Below are 26,781 nucleotides of genomic sequence, written 5' to 3' on the forward strand. Positions count from 1 at the left end.
AGATCCGTTATTTTCCCTTTACCCTTTGTAACAGGGACCACAATGGAAATTAACTGAATGTTTTATAGTCTTTATTCTCAACATGGTAATTGTATGTCAGGAGGACTGGGTAACCACAGTCTTGGATTTACTTTTATTACTGTCAAACAAATCTATATCTATCACCGATCCCAGTAAAAGTTATTAAAACATCCCCAGAGGTTGAGTGCAGAGGTAATGACAGTGGTAATGTAGTAATACATGAAAAAAACTACAACACCTGCAGTAGACCTATGACCACCTGAAAAAGGAAAGAAATATTCTACATAATATTCTTTTTTTCATGTGATGGCCAGATAGTTTACGATGATCTATCTGTGCTTGTGCATTTATTGCATTCAAAAAGCAGACGCGTTGCAAACATACAGTATTATGTTTATGTAGTTTAAAAAAAACAAAAAACAGAAGTCCACATTTCCACGCTTCTGCTAAAGTTCAAGTGTGTAATCACTGAAACAGGCTTATTGAAAATGCAGCCCTGAAAATGGTCCCAACACCGCTTAGTATCTTGTCTGCAACACACAATGATCAAAGATAGAATTAAAACAGGGTTTAGGTTTTATCTAAAAGATCACAACACTAAAAGCAAAATCATAAAAATCATTAAAAAAAAACAACTGTTCAGGCTCAACCATATAACATTATTCATTTTGGGTAGTCACATTAAAACTAATGTTATCCTGTTTTACATGAACTGTTTGGCCAAAGAGAGCAGAAATCAGCCTGCTTTGAAGGTAAAATAGAGGGATATGAAATAAGTGATACCGGCACAGTCACTTGTGACTCGGTTTCCCACAGCTTAGCAGTTTTCACAGGTGGAAATCAGCAAAGTAGAAGTCTTTGGTCAACATGGAGACGATGCAGGGGATCTGCTTCTTGCCACTAAATCCCGGCAGGTTGGAGGAGGACTCAAAGTGCAGCGCCACCTTGCGGTTGACGCGGGTCATGATCTGCATCAGCTCCAGCTCTCCGCGGAATCGCATCAACATCTCACACAGCGCCTGCATGAACCAGGAGCCGTTGGTCACGTTTCTCCATGAGTAGTAACCTGCAGGACGAGTCACGTTACGAGTGCTCTTACCATTTCATTATGAATCATAAACATACTAGGGCTGCACAGTATATCTGTTTTTTTTTTTGGTTATCACAATAAACACGTTGTGAAAGGCTGCAACATAGACACTCCGATTTTTTTAGATAGTTGAAGGAGTATCAGTAGAAAACGGCAATTTAAAATGTAAGCCAAGTATTCTTTTTCTTTTAGCACAGCAGTGTAGTCCATACAGTTTGGGAGAGGTAAGTTGTACAGTACAAAGTGTTAAAGGTCCGATGGCATGAACATTTCACTTTATGAGGTTTTTGAACATTAATATGAGTTCCCCCAGCCTGCCTATGGTCCCCCAGTGGCTAGAAATGGCGATAGGTGTAAACCGAGCCCTGGGTATCCTGCTCTGCCTTTGAGAAAATCAAAGCTCAGATGGGCCGATCTGGAATATAGCAAGGTTACCTCCCCTTTCTCTGCTTTGCCCGCCCAGAGAATTTGGGCCGCCCATGAGAAAGAGAGAGACATCATGGCTTTCAAACAAGCGAAGCATGGCAGTTGGTCCATAGACAGTATATAAACTGGACCAACAGACCCCGTTGCTCTGGACGGAGACCAGTGAAGTCTATTAGAAGCACTTTTCCAGTGAGCGCTGAGCATTACTGCACAGCCTCCAACTGAGAGAGACAACGTAAATGTGACGTAAGCAACCTGTCTGAAAGTTGGAACTCTTCTGGTAGCTTTGCCAAGAGAAATCTCAATCATTCCCAATCTTGCAGAGACGGAGAGCGTAGGTGTATGTAAGGAAATAACATGGGCACAGGCTAATTATTGCTAACTAAAACGCTAGTAAACATTAGTAAATAAACTTAAACAGCTCGCGTGGTTATGACACAATCGTTACACAATCGTACCTATTTACAAAAACGTCTGCTACGGAGCCATAATGTGAGGTAATGGAGCCTTTATACATTGTCGTGTTTCTTTAGAAATAAACAATGGATAAACAGAGTCTTTAAACACTTCAGATGTAAAGTTATTCGCTGTCCAAGTAGCTAAGTTTCCATCCACTTTTCAATCGAATTATCTGAAGTTCGGTAAAAAAACTCATGCTAATAAAGCTGGTGAAAGTGTGTTTCCATCCAACGCTTTAAAGCGAATAAAAACCTGTGCGTAATGACATCACATGCTGTTTTGCGGTCCAATTGGTATATCAAATTGATTTCAGACATTTTAAGGTGTTTCCATTCATTTTCGCACTGAATCGCACAACATTCAAGCAAACATTTGCGAACAAAGTTTTTGTTAGACAAAATGGATCGTGCCATCTACCAACAAATGATCAATATGGCACAAGTTGTAATAGTGCTTATGTACATATCAAGCTATAATAAGAAAACAACGACGTTATCAACACATTGCTATGATGATGCAGATGCAGATGCACGTGTTCGTTGACACCCGCCATGTGTGCAAACAGAGCAGAAATACTGGCCGGAAATGAACTAAAAGTTCTTCTTCTTCGTTTTGTGGCGGGTTGCGACCATAAAATGACCTAAAACTTAATCACAATTCATTATTTATTCGGCAAATAACGTTTCCATCAGCATTTATCGCATAAGCCGTATATCGATCAAGATAAAATCCAATGAGACCGAATGCATTTCCTTTGAGTCGATATTCAATTTAATTTTACTGTTTCTATAAAAGGTATTTTTCATTCGATATCACTTAATTTGGATAAAAATGTGTGGATGGAAACGTAGCTTGTGACGTCAAAATGAATAGCAGTATATGGAATGTTAACGGCGGGTGAGCGTTTGGTAGCATCAAAATGGCGCCATAGAAGGTTCGAGTTCTGAAGAGAGGCTTACCCCCTTGAGTTGGTCAAGGCCACACCCCCACCCTCCACCTTGCTCCCCTTCTCTCCTCCTCAATAGCTACAGACACAGAAATGGCACATCCTTAGGAAAGCTCATTGTGAGACTGGCTCTAGTGGCTGTAATTCTGCACCAAGGCAGAATTTCAGGAAAGAGACTTCAGATACAGTATTAGGGGACCACTAAGGCCTATATAAAAGCATCCAAAAAGCAGCATGTCATGGGACCTTTACCATAAAACAAGTTGGTAAGACCGGGGATGTTGTTCTCTTTTTAATGGTGCTTTTTATGTTCAATTCAATTTTTAAATTAGCCCAACAAAATAATTTTGATTTTAATTTTTAAATTCAACAAGAAATCTGTTGCATTTTAGCAGAATACTGAAAGCAGAATGGCAGAACTGAATAAACTTTTTTAGTGCAAATAATGTTGCAATATTCAACAACATTATCGTAGATTACATATTTTCCCCTAAAAACATACTGAATACCAGGACTTTAAAGAAATTAGACAGTTATCCGTATGTCATTTAATGAATATTCCCAGGACAAAAAGTCTTTTCTACCACTTCGGGTGTACAGTGTGTTACCTGGAGCGGTGGAATAGGCATACAGGAAGTCTGCCTCCACAGGAATCCTCTCGGATGTTTGAACATCGACACTGTCGGTTTCAATCCCGTCATCCAGCTCCGCCCCACGGCAAGCCTCAAAAGGAAATCCAGGTACATTAAATATAACATACATTATGTACATTAAAGCTGGGATAAGCAGTTTTTTTCTGGTATCATCGGGCAAAAAGTCCATACTGATCTTTCAGCATGTTGTAATTAAAGTGGACTGACAGATAACTAGACTTCTGCATCTCCTCTTGGCTCTGTTTCCAGCCTTTAGAAAACTAGTCCCTGACTGGGGACTTTGGCCAATCACAGACCATTTCAGAGCGAGGGCGTTCCTATTGGCTGTTCTACAAACACAGGTGCACTTACACGTCCCTTCAGATGGTGAAAGCCTGATTCAATGATAGAAAATTCTGCTATTCTAGCATTGGCAACGACTGAATACACTACAAAGCAATCCCCAAAAGGTCTAAAAGAGAGTCTGACAATAAATGCAACATATGTCAATACCAGCGAAATGTTCCCCGAGATGGAGAGAAACTGTTTAAAAAATAGTTTAGCCTTTTGCTAACCTTAGCCAAAGGCTCACAGCTGTGGCTAAAGCTCACAGCTATGGTTCCCAGAAGGCTAAACTAGCAGCATTTTCTCTCCATCTCTGTAACACTTCGCCAATGTTGACATGTTTTATTCATAAACATGAACCTGAATCACAGTATGTCATCTCAAATGGCTCTACACACCCACAAGCCCTCTGGAGGAGCTGCAGGAGGAGGGCTATATTTTCACATTTTTGGCATTTGTTTTGTCTTTTCCAGAAAAACTGCCACCCACAGCTTTAACTGTGATGGTATTTGATGGTTGTACTGAGACACTAAGGGCATGTGGTTTAAAAAGCTACAATAACAACCAGCGGTGATTGTTATGCAATTCCGATTTTATCTAAATCACATCTCTGAATTTAGACTTTTGCCCTTACATGTACATAAAATGTTTAACTTCTTATATTCGAAGCCTGGCATCAAATAGTGACAAAAACATAACATAATACTGTTGAGAGTACTTTTTGCAAACTTAGACAAAGTGTACCAAACCTTAAACTACAAAACAAGCATCTCCGGACTTCCGGTTGAGCGAAACATGGAGTAAGACGTGTTTTTCAGAGCTCCTGCAGAATCTGTAAAGATTTAATCCTACAACAGCATTTTAAGGCAGAAAGTCGCTGCAAAAATATTAAACAACATCAGTCTGATATCATAGTTGCGGATGGCAGCGAATCTCCGTAAATATAAGTACTCTGGCTCTACTAGCACAAGGCCTGAAGCCTCGGGACAAAGTGCCTCTGGTCGATCTGCTATTGACAACATGAATATGGACTTTGAGGTAATAAAAGCAGAAATTCTCCCCTCTTTGAGGTCAGACATATCGTCTGTAATAAAGAAAGAGTTGAAGAACGCACTCACTGAAGATTTTGACACGATAAAAAGTGAATTACAGAGAATACAATAGCTTAATCGCTGATAAGATCGAAGGCAATCTGAGATTTATTAACCAAAAGATACTATGAACATGGCAATAGAGCTAGCAGATTGTTAGCAATCAGATTAAGAAAGCAAAGATCTTCAAACATCGTACAAAAAATTAAATCTAGTCACTCTATCAATCCCCTCACTAAGCCTAATGAAATAGCAGAATCCTTTGCAGATTTCTAAAAATCACTACAAAAATACGGATACTTGCTCTAATGATAACATTCTGGCAGCGTTCCTAAATAATATAAAATTGAATGAGTTAACAGAGACAATGGCAAAGGATCTGGATGAACCTATTAAAGAAAGTGAAATAATTGAGACAATCTCTACGTTAAAGAATAATAAAAGCCCAGGACCCGACGGATATATAAATGAATTTTATAAAAACTTTAAAGAACTAGTTTCTCCACTCTTATTAAGAGCATATCATTATGCGCTGCAATTTGGTACAGTGGCGCCCTCATGGAGGGATGCAACCATTGTTGTAATTCACAAAGAGGGCAAAGATCCTGCCGAATGCCAGTCATATCGGCCTATTTCACTGTTAAATAGTGATCTAAGTGAAAAAAAAAAACAAGCATCTCCAACCACAGCCGTAGACAGGGTTGTAGTACTTGAGTCCGGATTCTGACTCAAGGCGCTTTTCTGTTGCTCTGACTCGTCTGTATTTGGACAAGTTCAGCACTATATGCTTTTGTTCTAAAGTAACTTCTTCCTTCAAAACAAAACCACAGATGGAGCGCGCTCGTTCAAAAAAAAACAGGTGTTGGTTTAAGTTAAAATCCATCTAGAACAGGCATTGAGATTGGTTGCCTGGTATACACCTGGCTGCATCATATACCTCAATCAACAGGCTTCAATCACTTTCACTTTGGACACACACGTCAGTGAGCACTTTGTACTATGAATTCTTCAGGACAAGTAAAAAGTTAAATAATGAGAACATTTCCATTTTATATTTTAAGTAAATAATGTGGCCTAATTTGACCCTTTTCTTTCTACGATCTTGACTGTCTCTCTTTGGACTCGGTCTTAAACCTCTTTGGACTTGGTCTTGACTCAGTGTCGACTAGTCCTGGTCTTGGACTTGTCTTGGCCTCGACAAAGGTGGACTTGACTACAGCCCTGGCTGTAGCAATGATTTTGGAAATCAGTGTCCTAGTTAGCTACGTCTCCGTCTACAAGCATTATAGACACATTGCCTGAAAGTGATGGCACAAGATGAACAGGTATTGTTTCAACTAGTACACGTGTATGTGTGAGGTAACGTGGGTATATTTCACCAACCTGTATGAAGAAGAGCTTGGGTTTCCCCACCAGACTCTTACAGCGGCCTCCTTTGAAGTATTTTGTCAGCTCCTCCAACTTTTCAAAGCCGTCGGTGCCATATATCACGCCCTCGTTTCCATGACTTAGCAACACACATGCAAATGATGCACTCTTACTGTGGTCCTCCTTGGATGCTAGTGACACACACACACAGGGATAGATAGAAAATAAGACAAGAGTTACATTATTAGTCCAGATACCCTCTCATTTGATATTAATTATCATCTTGAGGACAGTGCAGATATTGCAGATATTTTAGCATCTCGCAGTTATAGTTCTCAGGCTGCAAAACATACAGGTCTGGCAGGGATGGCTACTTAACAGTTCCCAAAGACATTTGTAGAGTTACGGTAATAAGCAGTGATGGGAATAACGGTGTTATAAATAACAGCGTTATAAATAACTGCGTTACTTTTTTTCAGTAACGAGTAATCTAATTGATTACTCTTCCCATCTTAATAACGCCGTTACCGTTACTGGCAAAAAATGCGTCGCGTTACTATAATTGAAGCGGTTTTTTTTCATCAGACCAACTAGATCTCTGAGTCTGAGCCGAGAGGCAAATACTTTTTTTGACTGTTCTTCCTTGGTTAGTGGGCAGTACAAGCGCAGAAATGCTGACGACTTGAGTAAAATGTCATGGTAAGCCAATCAGAGGTAGAGTTGGGCGGGTGTTCGAAAGCACGCATAGTCAGACACACAACGAACAACACAAGCGAGTCAGTCAACGAGAAAGAGAAACAGGTATGGCGTTATTAAATCAAGGAGAGGGTTAACTTTTCCTGCTCCAGATTTCCCACCGTGGTCAGAAAGAACAGGGGAGACACTTTGTTTCTCTCACTATGACTCTAGAGTCGGTACTCTATCCCCGGTAGGGATTAACCATCTCCAACAGAAAACACTGCTCCAAACTAGAGCTGCACCGATTACAAGTTTCTAGGCCGATTCCGATTTTCTTTGAGTTAGGCCAGCCGATACCGATTTTAGCCAATTCCGATTTCATTTTTTCTAACCACTTTACAGCACACACAAATATTTATTTTCTAGCTTTTCTTTAATAGAACATTTTGCACAAAACATAGAAAAATGTTTGAACAGATAATGGATCACTATAAAATAGAACTATATAAATTACTCCTGGTGTGGGAAATTCACACACATCTAAAGTGCAATGCTAGAACCATTTCCTTCTTTTCACATCCAATATCCAACAAAAAAAATTTGATTTTAGTTTTTGGTGTCATCCCTCCACGCCCTACTTTTTTCTTGCAGATGTTGCATATTGCAAACTTGTTATCTTCTGCACAGCTGACATGTTGCAGGTTAATTCCCGAGGTTCCCTACAGGTGCGAGAATAGCGCGGACACGCGCTTCACACCACGAGCGGGTACGTGCCACACACGGCGGAAAAGTTGAGAGAAAGGAATGACGCAGTGTCGTGCACTTGGTAGCCTGTTCCATTGTACTAGTTCTCCGAATGCTAAGGAGGACTCTGGCCTAGCCTCTGAAGGATCCTTCCTTGGAAGGACTAGTCCTACCAAGGAAGGATCCTTGACATTGAGAAAAAGCTACAGACTGTGCTGTCGCATCGGTGTGTGCGTGCGTCCTTGAGAACTGTAACTTGTATAACTTATGTTGTCGGTTAATTGTAGCGTTGACCGGCATGAAATCGCCATTTGTTATACTGATCTGCCGGTCGCCGGTCATGGCCGAGCACGTGAAAACCGGCCAATTCCGGTCACCGGCTGGTCTATCGGTGCGTCTCTACTCCAAACAGCTCTATTGTAGTCCAGCCTTTACTTCCGTGACAAACGTTTGTCACTTTGTAACACATTATTATCATAGACAGTAAACTTAATTGACAATGTGACCCCGTACACTTCCACAGAGACCAGTGAAGTATAGTAGAAGCACTTTTCCGGTGATGGCTGAGCGTTACTGCGCAGCCTCCAACTGAGCTTGCCGACGTAGATGTGACGTGAGCAACCTGTCTGAAAGTTTTAACCCCCAATTTCCACCGCGTAACGGCTGTGGATCCGCTCCGGAACGGCAGCGGAGTCAATAGGTTTACATCAAAGTCAATGTGTGTATTTCCACTGACTGCAGAATGGCTGCATTCCGACAGCGTCCCAGCTCCGGCGATCCGCAGCCCTCCGGAGCAGAGTTTTTGCCGGACGTCGGAGAGCTCCGCAGCAATTCAGCACTAGTCTTTAAACGCTTCAGATGTAAAGTTATTTGCTGTCAAAGTGACGGCAACATAAATGGCAGTCAATGGAATGCTAACGGCGGGTGATGGCTTGATAGCATCAAAATGGCGCCATAGTAGGTACGCTTTGCGGAGGCTGGCTTACTCCCTTGGTTATTATGCTTGCCTAGCTGCTAGCGTGGCACACCCTCATACTCTGCAACTGACTAGCTGGTAGTCCGTACTTATGTGCGACTCCCAACAAAGATGGAACAGAAGTGAGATGCCTCACTCTGTAGCTTAGAAAAAGCGTAGAAAATGAAACCACATAAACCCATTCTGGTACAACCTCTAAATACAATTATGAACCTGAAAATGAGCATAATATGAGCACTTTAAATAAGTAAAAAAACTGTAGTTTCTGTTACCACTAGACAACAGTTGTTTCATCTCCGCCACGGTCTGATCATTGTTCACATTGACCTTATAACCCAGCTTAGAGAAGGTCTTTTTAGCAGCAGTAGCATCTTCATCCGTCCCCTTCCGAGCACTCATCCCTGGAGAGAGACACAAACACACAGGTAGAAATGTAGTAGTCGGCAGCTCCAATCATGGGCGTAAATTTCATCTAACAGATGAAGATAAGAGAAACAATTATTGAAGGGGACACAAATAATACAGCCACAATTGTACTTGTAGAGGATATGTGTAGTTGTGCGACTCCAGTAAGTAGACTGACAAGGCTATTTTATTCACTTTAAACATCAGATGAAGTGACTCTCTCTCCACGACACACATGGGGGTGAGTCCCAATTGCTGTGTAAATCACACATTGTAAGTAAAATGGGGGAGACACATTGACACACACAAGACTTGTTTTGTCGTCTGTTATTAAATTTACAGAACATTTGTGCAAGTGACTGCGAAATTAAAAGGTCCCATGACATGGTGCTCTTTGAATGCTTTTATATAGTCCTTAGTGGTCCCCTAATACTGTATCTTAAGTCTCTTTCCCGAAATTCAGCCTTGGTGCAGAATTACAGCCACTAGATCCAGTCTCATAATGAGCTTTCCTTAGTATGTGCCATTTCTGTGTCTGTAGCTATTGAGGAGGAGAGAGGGGGGGCAAGGTGGAGGGTGGGGGTGTGGCCTTGACCAACTGCCACTTTGCTCGTTTGAAAGCCATGATGTCTCTCTCCCATGGGTGGGCCAAATTCTCTGGGTGGGAAAAGCAGAGAAAGGGGAGGTAACCTTGCTCCTTATGACCTCATAAGGAGCAAGATTCCAGATCGGCCCATCTGAGCTTTCATTTTCTCAAAGGCAGAGCAGGATACCCAGGATTTGGTTTACACCTATCGCTAATTCTAGCCACTGGGGGACCATAGGCAGGCTGGGGGAACTCATATTAATGTTAAAAAACCTCATAAAGTGAAATTTTCATGCCATGGGACCTTTAAAGAAGTGTCTGTGTGTGTGACACTTGTTAAATGGGTGTAGTTACCTGTGCTACTGTGGAAGTTCTTATTGTTGATAATCAGACAGGTTCCGATGCAGGGATAGTCCATCTTGTAGCGGTAAGGGTCAGAGTCTGCTGTTTTACTGCTGCGGGGGGCAGAGTCCAATTCCTCAGCAGTCTTACTACTGCCTGCGGGCTCTGCATCTGACCTGACAACACACACACACACACACACACACACACACACACACACACACACACACACACACACACACACACACACACACACACACACATACACACTTTGAAACCTGGGGAACTTGTTTAGCACTGTCGCACTCAAACAAGTTTTTAACACGCGCTGACAGCTCAGTGGTATCTAAACTTGCTTAACCAGTCTGTGCCGTGCGATTGCACTAATCATACACAGAAGTCCAAACGATTTTTGGAATCTCCCATTGTATAGGGTGATGTATCAAAGCAGTGGCAATATAGATGTTCCAAATACTAAAACAGAGAGGCAGAATCACACAGTCTCACATCTATCACATCTACTGGAGTAGGCCATTTAGCTTCTACTTTATTGAAATAAGGTCGACTTTAATGGCTCTGCACAGCTGTGGACCTGTCCGCCCACTTAGCTGCTTTCAGCCCGATTGTATGGGAGTGTGCAGACATGGGCTGGATCTCACTTTCCTTATTTTATAGCTCCTCGCTCTTTGCTCCTCGGCTGAACCGGAAGTTTTTTCAGGGCCTTCCTGGAAGCCTTGCAGCTGAAAGCTGTTGCTCATAGTGGTTCTATTTGTACTCGGAAGTTGGATTTTCCAAGGTCAAAGTCAGTAGATCCTAAATCGTATCTGCTGGAATGGTCGATAGTTAGGTTTAGGCATGTGGAGTGGGGACTGGTTAGGGTAAGAATACCAGGGTAAGCCAATCAGAGGCAGAATAAGGCGGGCCACTAGGCACGTCCTTTGACGTTGACACATCTAGCGGATCCGATCTAGCATCTACCGTAGGCAACACATCCCTTGATCTCGGATTTCCGAACTCGGACAACCCTGCAGGTCCAGAAGAATGCCGTTTTCTCCAGATTACAGGTGTGTAAAATACTGAAAAAAAAAAAGAGTGACACGAGACTGTCTCCCCCTCGCCCCCCCGTCAAATGTTTCAATAAAGGAATTCATGTTTAAGTATTATTGTTATTTTATTATTTTACACACCTTTTAAAGTGGGCCTTTAAAGTGAGCAGCTGCTATCTGTATGAAAAATTGACCTTATTTTCAATAGACCGAGCATACAGGATTAGGTACATTTATAATATATATATATATATATAGTCAGATGTAGTCATCAGTGTACAATAATTATTACCTTTTCTTTGGAAACAATTTCCAGGAGTCCACAGTGTCCCCACCACTCTGCGGAATGTCCATGTTCCTACAGGCATAGATGCATACGAGACAGTGAGCAGAAAATATAGAACCTCCCTTTGGTGAAAGTGGAAACAACCACCAAGATAAAAAAAAACAAAAAAACTTGCTTCTCAATTGGCATCTATCTTTCTCTTCCAGTTCCTGGTATTCAGTATCTTGCGCTCTGTAAAAGTATGTGCAGGGCTCATTCAATTACTATCAATACCATTTCAAACAAATCAATATGATCAATTCATATCAGCAAAAGCCACTTCAGGACAATTGACTGTTTATACTGTACATACGATTTGTTAACTTAGTTTTTACACTATATTATGGAGCTGCAAAGATTAATCAAACTATCAAATTAATCCCCAACTATTTTGATAACGGCTTAATCGGTTGGAGTAATTTTTATGAAAAAAAGTGACAAATTATCTGATTGCAGCTCCTGTTTCTTCAATAATCAGCAGCCCTATTATATTCATTTGATTTGTCCAAGTACTGCTGAAGGCTGGAATGAAACTCTCTTTATCTTTCTGGCAAATAACAATGATAACTAAGGCAACCATACCGGATTGATGTTTAGGAGTTTAGAAAAACTGATAAGACAAATCGGCTAGGGGTGTGAAGAAAAAAAAAATAAAATAAATAAAAATAAAATCGATTCACATTCGTATCGAGATTGAAGCTCTACCGATTCAAAATCGATTCATAGAATTCCAAAAATTGATTCATATATATAGTTTTTTAATGTCTACTGCAATGACATGGGAAAAGTAACTACATTTACATACTGTGAATCGTTTTTTTTTTTTTTTTTTTTTTTTTTTTTTTTTTTTAAATCGAGAATAGTTTTTGAATCAAAAATCGACATTGAATCGAATCTTGAGCCTAAAAATCGATTTTGAATCGTGACATTTTATCGTGCATTCCTAATATAGGCCGCAGTAATTGTTTTAACAACAACCCATTACACGTACTGTATATTGACATGGTTCCCTTAGATTTGTTTTGGGGGGTTTTTTGTCACAGAAAATAATATTTTCTAACTGGTATTTTGGCACAGATCTGCCGTTCAACAGGTTTCCTCCCACACAGGGACTTTTTCTTTGGTAGGTAGTAATTCCAATGAAAACGTTTGACAGTGAGGCATGTGGTTTATCCAGCGTGGCAGCTGAAATTCAATTTCATTTTACCCCATTGAGGGAGGCAGCAGGGATTTCGGAGACCCCGGGAGATAGCTGAGAATTTTTTTTTAAATTTGTTCCTTCGCAATTTGGGTGAACTAACCCTTTAGATGTAGGCCTACTCTATGATATACACTAAAATATTATTTCTCAAAATAAGAAGATAGGTCCACTCACTCTTCTTACTGGATAGCAGAAACTCATTGAGAGTAACGTTTACGGGATTTTTGTTGTTTGTATGTTTAGGTTATACAGGATACAACGCTGAAGATGGCATCCGATTCGCAGCTTCCGATTTGGCAGTTAAGGGGAAATTTAAGGGGAACTTAAAACTGTCCGATTCAGCAGGGAAACACAATTTACATTGCTAAGTGACTGATCCTCCATTTTTTTAACCTCTTACTGTATTGAATGAGTGTTAGTCATTAAGGTAAATTATTAATTATGTCTAAAACACACTTTTAGATTTGTAAAAGATTTATTGTCTTTATGAGAACACATTAAAGGGAGATTTTACTGTTTTTTCACATATAGACCACATTGGACCAGGTCCAGATCCAAAACCGCAATACCTAGACTTGTCAAATCTGGACTAAATTATCCCAGAGAGTCTAAGGAGTTTTAAAACACAGTTTCAGATTTGTGAAAGCTTTATTCTATTTGTGAAAATGCAATAAAGGGAGATTTTACTGTTTTTTTCACATATAGACCACATTGGACCAGGTCCAGATCCAAAACCACTACACCTAAACTTGTCAAAACTGGACAAGAATTAACCCAGAGAGTCTAAAGAGTCTTAAAAACAGATTTCAGATTAGTAATGCTTTTATAGCAAGTCCACTGTTTTATTTTATAGCCACAGCATGGCCTTTGCTAATTGACATTCAACGTAGAAGTCCATGTCTCACCATGTCATAAAGTTATTTTTACCTTTTGGAAATCAATCAAAATATCTTCATAGATTTCCCAATGGTTAAATTTACTCTTCAAATCCTTCTCCTTCAACATAAGTGTTGTTCTCTCACCTTTCCTCCACTAGTGTGCTTGGTTTTCATTTTATCTTATAAATGAAGACATTTTTATGAAAAGCTTTTTGTCAGTTCTTATTCACAGTTATGAAATCTTGTTTAGGTTTCTCACATCTGCCGCCATTTCAGACCTTGCCCATCAACTTCTGCCCACCAGGTGTCCTCATTGTGTTCCTACTTTGCCAGTCACCTCACACCTGCCTTTAGTCATGATCTTTATTAATAAATCTTCCAAAGACTTTAGAGTTTAGAATGTCTCCTCGTTGTAGCATTGCTAACCTTTTGTTTTGACTGAATCTGCCTGCATGCAAATCCTGCCTGTGTTAACATTTTGCCTGTTTAACCTTTTGGTGTCTGTGTTATGCCTGCCGACAAAGTAAACTATGTTATGAATACTTCTGATTTTTGAGTCTGAGTATTTCTCAATTTCCCATCCTCTTACTGTCACTATTACAAAATACAGTAATACGTTGCTGCAGCCTCTCGGGCGCATCTCCTCAAGTCTGGAGAGGATTGCTGCAGCCATGGAGCGTGGGCCTCCAAACACACCACCTGCTCCTGTTGTGCCCCTTCCTCCTCCCCCCACTCCATCTCCGTCCACCCGCTCCACCAGGAGCGCATTGCCACTCGCGGACCAGATTCCGCCGGAGTGTCCAATCCCGCCGCAGTTCAACATCACGTCTCCTTAAGTCCTCTAATATTTCCTCATTTATGTCATCAACACATCCATGATTCATGGAAATGTTGTGTAAAACTCAACAAGCCACAAAGAATGCTGCGACTTTTTGAGGACTGTACTGTAAAGTGCCTCCTGATCTATCCAAACACCTGAAGCGCATTTTCAGTAAGATTTTTCTTTGTAATTATGTATGGTTTGCAAAAATGGGAACTGCTGCGTCCGTGTAGATGAGAGAAGCAAGGTGTTGTGCCCATGCTACATTATGGCCAAGCATGCGCCCTTAAAATAGCATATGAATAACGCGCCAATTTTTTCTGAAACTGCAAAATAGCACCAGGGAACGTTTGCGCCTGAACACGCCCCCGGGAGCGCAAATGCATTCCCTATTTACCGACGTGCGTCTGTGGAGGGAAAAGTCCGCTGTGCGTTGGGTGCAAAATAGGAATGATACATGCGTCGGTGTACATGCATTGGTGATGTCTGATAAAAATTTACTTTTAGTTGAATGAACACTGAAGCTGGAAGAAGCACTGAATCAACCGATTGCATCACACCACACTAATCAGCATTTGTCGCTAGAAAGACTTATTGTTTAAACAACTTTGAGAGCCATTGCCAGTTGAGCCAGACGTGATTAAGACAAAGAACGAGTATTGCTGTAGTTTGGAAACAATTGACACCGTCTCAGTAAGATCCTGTGACCGGGTGTAGCCTCAGGAACATACAACTTTTCTTTTGAGAGACATCTGACCAATAGGGGAAGATTTCATTTTAGAAACCACCCAGATGTAGGGGAATAAATGTATGATCCGGGGAATGTCTCAGGACTGTTCTTCTGTAACTCCGCAAGGAGAAGCATGAGATCAGTCCACTGTCAGCTGCAGTGTTTTATTTTTTATGTTTGATTGTGTTTTGTCTTGTCGTTTTCATGCAGTTTCATTAAACCTTTTGCTTAACTTTCAATTCGACCCAGCTTCTCCTTCCTCCTCCAGAAATCGAAGAACACGTCTTTTAGAGATTTCTTAACAAATGGTGACCCCTGACGTGGATTTTTGGAGGACGAAATAAAAAGGCAAATTGAAGGACGGATCATGGTGACTTGCTGAATTTTCACATGGGCCCAGACAACTGAGAGGTGAGCAGAAAACCTGTTTTTATCAAAACGCTGCAGAGCTTATATAGAAAACGTTTTAGATGTGAAAATTCAGCAGCATCAACTGGTAAGTCTATTAAAATCTGAAAAAGTAATGATAAAGTAATGCCCAATTGAGAACACATTGAGAGCGATAAGTCAAAAGAAATGTATGTTGTTTGTTGTTATTTGTGTTGTGTGTGATTTGTATGTATAAGCTTAAAAAGCCTGAAAGAGGGTCCATGGAAAAATGCACAGACCGACCGGGACGGGAGACCCAAGTAGCGTTTGATTCGCGTGCATTTTATTAGAAGTCCATTTGAGTTTGGCTGATTTTAGATTGTGATAATTTTTAAATATGAAGTGCACTAACTAGGTTACAGCGTTTGATTCGCGTGCAGTATTAAAGGATCGATTTGAACTCGACCGGGTTTAGACCAGTGAATACATTTTAAATAGAAAGGCCGGGGGACCGCGACAGAGAATTAGTCTTTGTGAAGGCACGGAGGAAAACATTAAGACTTTTTTAAAGCCAGCTTAAACAGCTGTGGGGAAGTAGGACTTGGTAAGGCTGATTTTGCGGCGACGGCGGAAATAAAGCGGCATTGGAAGACCCCCCAGTTTTTTCTCGTGACCCATAGTATGGAAATAGGAAAATCAATTAAATAGGTATAGTCGAATTGTGTGAAAACACTTAGGAAATTGTACAGAGGCCTACTGTAAATATTTTTAGAAATAGAATTGTGGTGTTGGGATTTGAGTCTGCGGCAGCGACTCGAGCTGCGTGTGTGGTTTCTGAAAAAGTGTAAATAAGATGTTTTGAAATTGTAAGCGCAGTGTGGTTGTGTAAAGCTTAAAAGCCCACAAAGAGGGTCCATGGTTAAGTGCACTAATCATTTTCTTTGTGAGGTCACAAGAGGTGTGGCCATAGTGTTAAAAAGTCCGATAGAGCCGGCGACAGGAAAAATCATTTTCTTTGTGAGGTCACAAGAAGTGTGGCCATAGTGTTAAAAAGTCCGATTGAGACGGCGATAGAGAAATAATTCTCTGTGAGGTTAAAGATAGGAAACAATTAAATATAGGGTTGTATATAGGCTGCTGTAAATATTTTTGAAATAGAATGGTGTTGGGATTTGAGTCCGCGGCAGTGACTTGCGAAGGTGTGTTTTGATAAACTGTAAATAAGATGGGTTGAAATTGTGTGGTGATAACTTCATTGTAAATAAGAATGGTTTGTGGACGTGTTGAGGTTACAGACGCAGTATGGTTGTGGATATTCGTTTGTGTTGAATTGATAGAATTGAGGATTCCATCCTCTGGGTGGCAGAACGAACAGCGTCTCCATTAGGTAGATCTATCTTCTGAGGAGATTGCAGTGTGAATGCAGTACAGTATATTTTTGATTGGATGATTGGTTTGAATTTTGTGGAAAAAAAGTGGAATGTTTTAATCGGTATGAATGCCTTTGGAAGATTTGGGCGCCGACCCTGAACGTATGAAGGATGTGGAACGTTTTAAAGTTTCAGTGGAGTTTCTCAGTGAATGCATGAATGAGCAGCAGTTGAAAATGGGAGCAAAATGTCTGCTCAGAGTTTTTGTGAATTAATGTTTGTTGCTCCAATGTTTCAGGTAGTTGAAATAAGTGCATTTATTTTTTGAAGATAAGTGCATTTTATTTTTCATGTAATTTTTTTAATATTATTTTGGGTTTTTGCATTGAGTAGAATTGCGTCTGAGTGATTGATAAGCCCATTGCAAGTCAAAACAGCAGCTGTTAGAATTTTTTCACACATTCTTTTAAGTCACACGAAACAAAGACAAAAGGTGCCTTTGTTTGAATTTACACTCTCACCGATGCGACTCCGCCATCTTACCTGTGAGGGGGGTCCAATGGGGGGTGGAGATAAATTCAGCAGTATGGAGAAATTGAGCTACTTTAAGCAATTTAACATTAGCTACAATTGTAACAAAAAGAATTTAAGATTCTTAAGGGGTTTTCAATGGATAATTTAGTAAATGCATATTTGGCATTTTGACTCAAAATTGGTTTGTTTTTCACTAAAAATGATAAATAACAGGCACATGAAGATACATTCATTATATTTTTATGCATTCTGATCTTACTGTAGCTAATCTTTTCCACTATTTTCTTTTGTTTTGTTAGTTTTTATTCTTTTTCATGTTTCTGATGATGTCTCTGAGAAATCATAGGGTTGATAGAGTCAAGGCAGTAGCCTTTTCCACTGATGTGTCTTTTCAAATGTGTTTGTTATTTTTATTTATTTTAGGGTGAGGCTATTTGCACCCCTGGTACAATTAGCAGTGTATGCTATTTGCACCCCTGGTACAATTAGCAGTATGCTATTTGTACCCTGGTGCAATTAGAAGTGTATGCTATTTGCACCCTGGTGCAATTAGAAGTGCTATTTGTACCCTGGAGCAGTACCTGGTACAGTACCTTGGCATATATTTACACACAGTTATCCATACTACTCATGTATTACACCTTTTTGGAATATTATCGCCCTGACATTCTTACCCTAACCATAACCAATCCCACTCCTCTTGCCTAAACCTAACCAACCCAACCAGAGCAGGCCTATTCCTGAGTCTTCCCCTACCACCCTGCAAAAAACAATTTCAAGTGTACAAAGTCAATTGCGCTGTGTCCAAGATAGGGCCCCATATGTATGTTTGTCTATGTTTCTTCCGGCTATCCCCTTGCTGCTTTCCAAATGCCATTTGCATGTTGCCTTTGACTCAATTCCCTTACGCCCCAATACACACTGGCTGCATCGCGTGAGCCCGGCGTTTTTGTTGCGTGTCAGTTACAGCTGCTGCTGCTAGCCTTGTCTGTACACATGTATCTTTCCCATAAACATCAATATATACCGATTTCATTAAAGCAAAGACAACGTCAGCAGTATTGAAGACAAAAAAGGCTACAGAATATTTCCTTGTCATTGCTTATTTTGATTATTTTTCTTTTAATTACAAAAAATTTATAAATTTTCTTAAAATAACAAAAAAATATGTAACTTTTCTAGAATCAAAAAATCACATACCTACCAAATTTAATCTTAACCCCAAATACTTAATTTCTCTGCTATACTTAAAGTGACTATATGTAACTTTTACACATTTCTGCAACTGTATAATTTTCCATCTGATGATCATAAATGACTTGTAACAGTAAAGAGACTAACTATTATTATTATAATATTTTTTTCTATCCACTTTAAGTCATAGAAAAAAAAAAATCTCTCTCTCTGGGATAATGTAGTCCAGATTTGACAAGTCTAGGTACTGTGGTTTTGGATCTGGACCTGGTCCAATGTGGTCTATATGTTAAAAAAAAAAAACAGTAAAATCTCCTTTTATTACATTTTCACAAATAGAATAACGCTTTCAAAAATCTGAAACTGTGTTTTTAAGACTCCTTAGACTCTCTGGGATAATGTAGTCCAGATTTGACAAGTCTAGGTATTGTGGTTTTGGATCTAGACCTGGTCCAATGTGGTTTATATGTGAAAAAAAACAGTAAAATCTCCCTTTATTGCATTTTCACAAATAGAATAAAGCTTTCACAAATCTAAGTGAGTTTTACACATAATTAATAATTTACCTTAATGACTAACACTCATTCAAAAACAGTAAGAGGTTAAAAAAACGGAGGATCAGTTACACAGTTTTAAGTTCCCCTTTAAATTTCCCCTTAACTGCCGACTCGGAAGGTGCGAATCGGATGCCAACTTCCGCGTCGTAAACAGGATGGTAAATTATCGAGCCATTTTAATCAGACTTTAAACCAGTGTTGCCAAGTCCGCTTATTATAAGCGACTTTGGGCTTGTTTTTCTGTAAAGTCGCTTACAAATATTGGTAGTCGCGGGCCGCGTTTTTTTTGGGCTTGTTTCTAAAGTGTTGTTGCTTATTTGGGCTTGTTCCCAGCTCCATAGTAATGGTGCGTTCTTTCTGTCCACCGAAGTCGATTTACGAGTTGTTTTCCGGAGTTACAAACCGGAGGTTGCAAAAAGAACGCCACCGAGGTCGTATATACGACTCGTCAAGTCGTCTGAACTCAGAGGACCCCGAGTTCACTTTCAAAGATGGCTACGTCATGCATCACACATAGTAAATATTGTGGTTTTCTACAATTTTAAGCACTTTTGTCTTTGTTGTAAACAAATGAAGAAGTCCTACACATAGCGCTGTATACTGCTACCTATAGGCATGTTGCTACAGTCTTATTAGGAGTTAAATACCGCCTGATTAGTTATTTTGTAGCTTGTGCAGCTGAAATTGGCTAGAGACGCTCGGTTGCTATATGACAACAATGGCTTTAAGCCGAGTCTGGAGCAGAAAGCAGAACAGTAGCCTAACGTTAATCAAAACGTAATTTTTATGTATCAAACTGTGAAATGTATTTGTGTAATATGTCAATAACTTGGTGAATAGAATCCTAAATGTTACTAAAAATGTTACAAAACTCCATCTTTTCTCCGACTTGTAGTATTGTGTGACAAAAGAACACATCATAGCTCAGAACTCTTCAACATTGAAGGCGATGAAGAACAAGGGGTTCAAACTGTATGTGACGAACTACATGAACAACTACGAAGGTAAGTTTACAATGTTATTAGCCCTTAGCATGTCTGTTTCCTACATTAACATAGCAGCTAGCGATAGGCTAACGGTATCAGCAGTGTATTTTGCGTGTTATTTGTGTACAATATAATATATTAACCCCAGTGTTCATCTCAGTTTCAAACAAGAGTCCGACAGGAGAGATTACGGTTAGGTCTGGGTGCTTCAGAAGTACGGAGAAACGAAAAAAGTCTCACAGTCCAAGTGTAAGGGATCCTGCAGGTTCAGATCAGGTTCATGATACATGAGTTACTCAAATCAAGTTTCTGTGAGTCATGGCATTGCTTTGAATTAAATTATGACTAAAAAAAATACTCAACTAGGCTACCTAATAACTACAGGCTATATTTTTCATAATGTGTATTGGCACATATGTTCCATGTGATCTGACCCAGTATTGGAAAACATGCAGAAAGAAAATCTCACAGAAACTAGATTGTGTTCAGAGTTATCTTACTTCTTTACTTTCTATACTACTACTTCCCTCTGTAAGTAAATGAGTAAAGTGAGCATAATCATAAAATTGGACTTTTGCATAATAAAGTAGGCTGTAGACTAGGCCTACTACACATAAGTTGCACTTTTATAGTGTCTCACTTTTCTCATTTCTTCTTACAAGCTCCCAGCCTAGGCTAATTACAGTTCATTACAGTTCTCAAACTGTGTTCAAGACTGTCTTATAGGTGCAGTTAGTGATTCTGGATGAAATTGCGCATGTTTAGGTGTATGTTTACTAGTAGTTAGCAAAAGCTGTTGTCCAACACCTTTTTATGGGGTACTCAAGAGAATATAGGGGAAGTCAATCATGGGGACATGGGGTTAGTTGAATTAATTAAAGTTTTGCTCACTGCACCTGTAACGTTTAATTGCTCTTGCAACTGGACATTTTTCAATCTCTAACACGTGTTTTGTAACAGATTGTGCTGAGGGATTCAAAGCCTGCGACGCTCGAAAGCTGTACATGTAAGTGTGTGGCTGGCACTGCCCTGTGCAACCACGTGGCAGCTCTTCTGTACCAAACCGCACATTATTCGCAGCTGGAGCTCAAGGCTGTTCCACCGGTGCACAGCTGCACAGAGACAGAGCAGAAGTGGCACAAACCAAGAACCATGGTAACTCACCTTTTAAACATACGCTAACAGTTTCATTGATGTATGTTAACTTTTACTAAAACGTGTTTGATGTCATTGCAGGGTGTTAAACCTGGTCTGGTGAACAAGATGGTGATCCTCTCAGCCCGACCAAAACAAAGAAGGCTGGTAGAAGGAATCAGGTTTGTATTGTTACTGCATTATTGTATTGCTATTGCATTACTGAAATGCTTACAAACTTAAAACACCATCACTCTAGGTCTTTTTTTGTTGTTGTCTTTACTGCTATTTCACTTCTACTTATGCTTTAGCATATAATAATTAGATTGTTTTTGTCTTTTGTTCGGTCTTTTTCACAAAAGCAACCTGTATAGAGGAGTAACTTCCCCCTTGCCTGAACCTGCCACACTTAATGTCGGAGCTGTGTAACAGGACATGCCTGTTGATCTGGCTCCCATGATCACAACAATGTCCATATCAAGTGATGTACCTCTGGTTGACTCCATGTTCGGGACAGTTCAGGAGGGAAGTGTGCTGTCCTATCAGATGCCTACAAAGGTAGTGCCCCAAACCTTTCCACATAGAGATTCTCCTTCACCCCCACAGCTGCCACTCAGTGATTACAGACTTGGGCCATCAAACTGTGCTTTTGTCTACACTGAACAGCAACATCACCACATGTCATCCCTCGAAACATCACTAGAGATGGCACACCAAATCGAAATCTCTACTAGAGAGCAGAGTACCTGCACTGAGTGGCACCAACTTCGGCACCCCCGTATCACCTTGACCAGATTTAGAGAGGTCTGTCACACAAAGGCACAAACATCTGCTGAAAATCTGGCCAAACGGCTTCTCAGACCTTGCCATCAGACAGCTGACATGAGAAGGGGGCTTGAAATGGAATGTACAGCAATAGAGGAGTACTGCAGAGTAAGCAAAGTAAACCACTATCAGTGTGGGTTCCTTATCCGTCCTGATGCCCCGTGTATGGGCTCGTCCACTGATGGGATGGTCTATGACCCCAAGAGCCAGCCTGTCTTTGGACTTGTTGAAGTTAAGTGCCCAAACGTAGCAAGCTATGTGGACTGTCCATACATTGCACTCCGTGACGGAACACCAACTTTGAGGAAAACCCATCCTTACTTCTGGCAGATACAGGGCCAGATGCTGATTTCTGGATGTGAGTGGTGTGATTTTGTTGTTTACACACAGGAGGAAATGTTCGTAGAAAGGATTCCCCGTGACAATGAAATCACTGACATCATCAAAGAGAGGGTTGATTACTTTTTTTTCTATGTTTACCTCAGCACTTTCTTGTGTAGCAAAGAGCGAGATCAAATACTTGATGGTAAGACATTAAATTGGTGCATTAAAGTAATGAAGAAGCACTCAAAATAAGTTGAATCATTTTTTTGTAATGACCTGCCTCTTAGAACATGACAAAAAGCAAAGGGACACAGTTTTAGACAGTAATAATAATAATTCATTTATTTAACAACCAACATGTTTCTTTTCCCTGCTAAAATAAAGGTTAAATACCTCCCAGCTTTAGCTGTTCGCAATTCATTTCTACCCATGGCTCAGGCTTCAGGCTTCTTAACCCATGCTTTGACAAGAGGCCCATTTTCATAATTGGTGAGGAGACACGCAACAGTATAGAGTTGGTTGATACTCCCAAAAAGCCGTAGAGGGATTTCAGTGTCAAAAGATTTGTGCTCTTTCACTCAACGAATGAGTCGCTCCACATGCACCCGAAGACGTGCTATGGACTGGGTCTCTCTAACTTCAGCAGCAGACATTTGAGACCGCCCAGCGAGGAATGCTGGCCTGTTCAGTGTCTTGCCCAAGGACACGTCGACATGGGACTGCAGGGCCATGGATCGAACCACCAACCTTCCGATTGGCAGGCAACCGCTCTACCACTGAGCCACAGCCGCCCCTATGGCAACGAGTATTAGCCAATCAGAGGCAGAGCAGGTCAATCTGTTTTTTTCTGTTTAGGAAAACGTCAGTGAGTGACGTTTAAATGAAAATACGCGTGTTGGGGACCAAGAAGCTGGTTAAACAGTGATTTGGCTCAGATTGAGTTGACTGGCGAGACACAGGGGAGGCAAGACAAAGGATCTTGGCCTACATGTGAATCCCAAAGCCAGTTTCACCAAACTCCTACAAGCCGCCACTTCACAAGATGGAGAAAGTGCATTCAAACACGAGGACGGCAAGGCAGACTGGTGGTGAGACAAAGAACTGCTTCACACCTGTGACCAGGTTGCAGTTTTCCCATTGGTCGTCGGGTCCTTGAATGCACCACCCCGCCACTAGGAGGCGGAGGAAGGATAAAAGCTGTCCGCGTTTGTGTTTCTTTGATTTTCACGGTAACCCCCGGTTGCTGAAAGGAGGCACTGGTCCGGATTAGTTTGCCAGCATCACCTCGCTGGTCGAGATTTGAGCTGGGACAACTTTATATCGGTCTGATATAAAGGGGATCCGAGGAAATACTGGCCGAAGTATTCCCTCATCTGCAGCGGGTTTAATCAGCCTGGATTCAAGAAAAGGACGGCGTCCTGTTTCTTGTTTGGTCGACCTGGATTACGTCTTGTCCCCTCTGCTTCGGGACGAAACGGATTGTTAAACTCTGGCAAGAGTTTTAACTGACAAACAACGCACACAGTAAGAGGCTTACACAGTTCTGGGCAGATATTAGAACTAGTGCGTTTTGTTTTGTTATTAATGAGCAAAGGGTTCGCTACCATTGTTGCCATTAATGTGATCTGATTTAATCATGTACTGGTCCATATGTGATTATTAATCTGTGCTGTGAATGTATAAATTGATCACTATACTCGTTGATTTATGTTGTGTTAAGTAGCTGGGTATAACCGTAATCGCTACCTGCTTAAATCACTCCTTTCAGGAGTTTAGTTACTGTCTGCGATAGAATCGCGAAAATCAGCTGTTAGTCACTGAATTAGTTATAGTGACGTTCTCCTCAGCAAAACAAAGTCTCAGTCTGTCCTAAACCACACGTTAGCCCAGACCTGAGTGGCTGAGGGGAACTGGGTCATTATCGATAACTAAAGATCAGAGTGCCCCCTTTTTTCTTTATTCTTCTTCTCTTTCTTCTCTCTCTAACACACACACACACACACACACACACACCCACAGGCTAGCCGCGTAGCTCCCGAGCTAACGCTGCAGGCTAGCTTCACACGTGGAGTCTGCTTACGTTCGGACAGAGCTAACACAGGAACTAGCTACCATACCGACTAAGCGTGCGCGTTGCCTAGCAACCCCCGGCTTCTTCAGCCCCTCCTCGTGCACGCAGCACCACTACCGCCCTCTTGAGGCCAAATAGTTTTGTGCAGCTCACAGGAGTAGCCATTTTTGGAGTTGTTTTGTGTTAGAAATACATGTCGACATGCCCCTCCTCTCTCACACACACACACCCACACCCACAGACGTGTCCATGACACATGCTTTGTTTTGCTTTGTTTTTTGGTTGTGATATTGTAAAAAGGTATATGAGTTTATTAGTGAAGGATTATTGATTAGCCACCGATAATTGTGACGTTAATAAATCTTATTATGCTTAATTAGCAGTTGCTTGTGATTATTTGTGTACTTGTTGTAATAATTGCTGGTCAATCAGGTCCGTGTTTGGATTCACCCCAGAATGAGACTGTTCCACAGTTTGATTATTGGTCCCTGACTTGCAGGGTGGTGCCCCGTTTTTGATTGTTTGTCGATTTGATAAAGTTATTAATAACCACATTCATAACTTTATTAATATTGATAAAACATATTTGATAATTTGCCAATGATCAAATCTGTACCCTACGAGAATCCTACACGCGCGAGTCGCAGCCTGATGGTGAATTGCCTGTAGGACAGTTTTTGGAGGAACAAATGCCCGGGGCAAAGAGGGTGAAATATAACAAAGACTGGGAGAAAAAGAAAGGAGTAAAAGAATGGATTCAACCCGTCGCAAGATAATTTTTCCTGTTTCTGGGTTATAGTTATTTAAAATGGGATCTTCTGCAGTCCCTGCAATAATAAATAAAGAATTTGTGAATTCAGCATATTTATTTGTGTGTGCAAATTTTAATAATCAGAGGTTACTGTGTATATAATGTACTTGGTACATCAGTCTATATTTGATATCCCATCAGTTTTCTAATGTAAAATAATGTTAAAAGGTGGTTTAACTCCCTATTGTAGTCATTGTCCTGAAGCTCAGGGGGGAGAAAAATAAATAAACTATACCGTGTGTACAGTTTTGCAAAACTGCGCACAGTTTACCAATCTGTCCACATGGATGTAAAATTGACAATACCCACGGATTGTAAAACCGTGCACAGTTTATTTTTCTCTTCCCGGAACCTAGGGTGTCTCATAGACAGTATGGGGGGGGGTTTCCGTAGAAAAAGTCGCTTGTTTTGGGCTTGTTTTCACAGGCCTGGAGATCTGGCAACACTGCTTTAAACTCGAAACCAGTGGTGGTTAGTCTTGTTTATTGTGGTTAGGTTATAACCATGGGCGGAGAGGCAAGCTAGACATGAATTGAATTAATATACATTTAGGAATACACCATGTATTATACCACATATATTTAATGTATCATTATAAATAGATTATATTAGAATAGACTTAAGTATTTGAGAGAAAGGATGCAACGCCAAAACGAAACTCCATCGACAGGGACTGTAACGTTACAGCTCTGTTATCAGAAGTAGGTCAGTAAAAAGCGAAGATGACACTTCAGTCATATGGAAATATACATATTAATGTTACATAACCCACCTGTCAAATGCAACTAGTTAACAAATACTGTTTTCTGTAAAACAGGACTGTGGGAATACTAGTTCAACGGTTGACGTAAGGAAATGTAAGCTGAACTTTATAGTCAACGTTACACGACCAATGCCCATAGATTCAAAAGTGTGGTAATGCAACTGTAGTCATGTCTCATTCAGGAAGCAACGCGAAAGCAAACTTTAATTACGTTAATTTACATATGAAATTAACACGGCTAAAAATGGCCAACGAATAACGTTAACGTTGCGAGTTGAAGACACACACGGAACTTTTGTTAGTATCTGGGTATGGGATTTTGGCCACCTGCGTTAGCTAGCCACGTTTTGAATAAGTGAGTTCACCTGCCTGCAATTTCACTTAGCTAGCTAACGTCAATTAGCAAACATAAATTAACCTACTTCAGGTAAGGTAATCAGGAAAGGACGCTCAAATATGAGTCGTGCTTTGTCAAAATCATATGTGAATAATAATTGAAAAATATATATTTTTCTTCCAAAATAAACGTACCTCTTTTGTGGGACGGTGGTAAAATAGGTGTTAGCAAGCCCACGTCCTTACCATTAATAACATTACCAAGCATTACAAGGAAATGCCCAATTGTTCGTTCGAAGTACAGGCTTGAAACTCTTAGCCAATCAGGAACGCTACTCCTTGTGTGGGCTGGAGAAACCACAAAAAGCCAGCAGTTGATTGGATTAGAAAACTGTCCA

At 40.6% G+C, this 26,781-nt stretch overlaps 1 protein-coding gene across 2 annotated transcripts; it reads right to left on the reverse strand.

The window, feature by feature from the left end:
- Nucleotides 1–54: 54 nt before the first annotated feature.
- On the reverse strand, nt 55–26,715 carry LOC114563090 (caspase-3). Of its 2 annotated transcripts, XM_028589875.1 has the most exons (8): nt 26,579–26,715; nt 11,617–11,672; nt 11,448–11,513; nt 10,122–10,285; nt 9,049–9,177; nt 6,394–6,569; nt 3,551–3,665; nt 55–1,087 (listed from the first exon to the last, which is right to left on the reverse strand). In XM_028589875.1, the coding sequence occupies exons 2-8, from the start codon at nt 11,628–11,630 to the stop codon at nt 849–851; spliced, it is 903 nt and encodes a 300-aa protein (XP_028445676.1). In that variant the 5' UTR covers nt 11,631–11,672; nt 26,579–26,715; the 3' UTR covers nt 55–848. The 2 variants fall into 2 exon arrangements, with proteins under 2 accessions (XP_028445676.1, XP_028445677.1); XM_028589876.1 differs by lacking the exon at nt 11,617–11,672 and having other exon boundaries at nt 26,579–26,699.
- Between the last annotated feature and the right edge of the window lie 66 nt (nt 26,716–26,781).

The sequence above is a fragment of the Perca flavescens genome, chromosome 10 (genome assembly GCF_004354835.1).
Source record: "Perca flavescens isolate YP-PL-M2 chromosome 10, PFLA_1.0, whole genome shotgun sequence".
In the NCBI taxonomy this organism is placed as follows: Eukaryota; Metazoa; Chordata; class Actinopteri; order Perciformes; family Percidae; genus Perca; species Perca flavescens.

Coding starts and splice junctions, on each gene's coding strand:
- LOC114563090 (XM_028589875.1), bottom strand. Junction 10,286..11,447: donor AAATTGTTTCCAAAGAAAAG/GTAATAATTATT, acceptor GTGTGTTGTCAG/GTCAGATGCAGAGCCCGCAG. Junction 3,666..6,393: donor CCAAGCTCTTCTTCATACAG/GTTGGTGAAATA, acceptor TTTCCTTTTGAG/GCTTGCCGTGGGGCGGAGCT.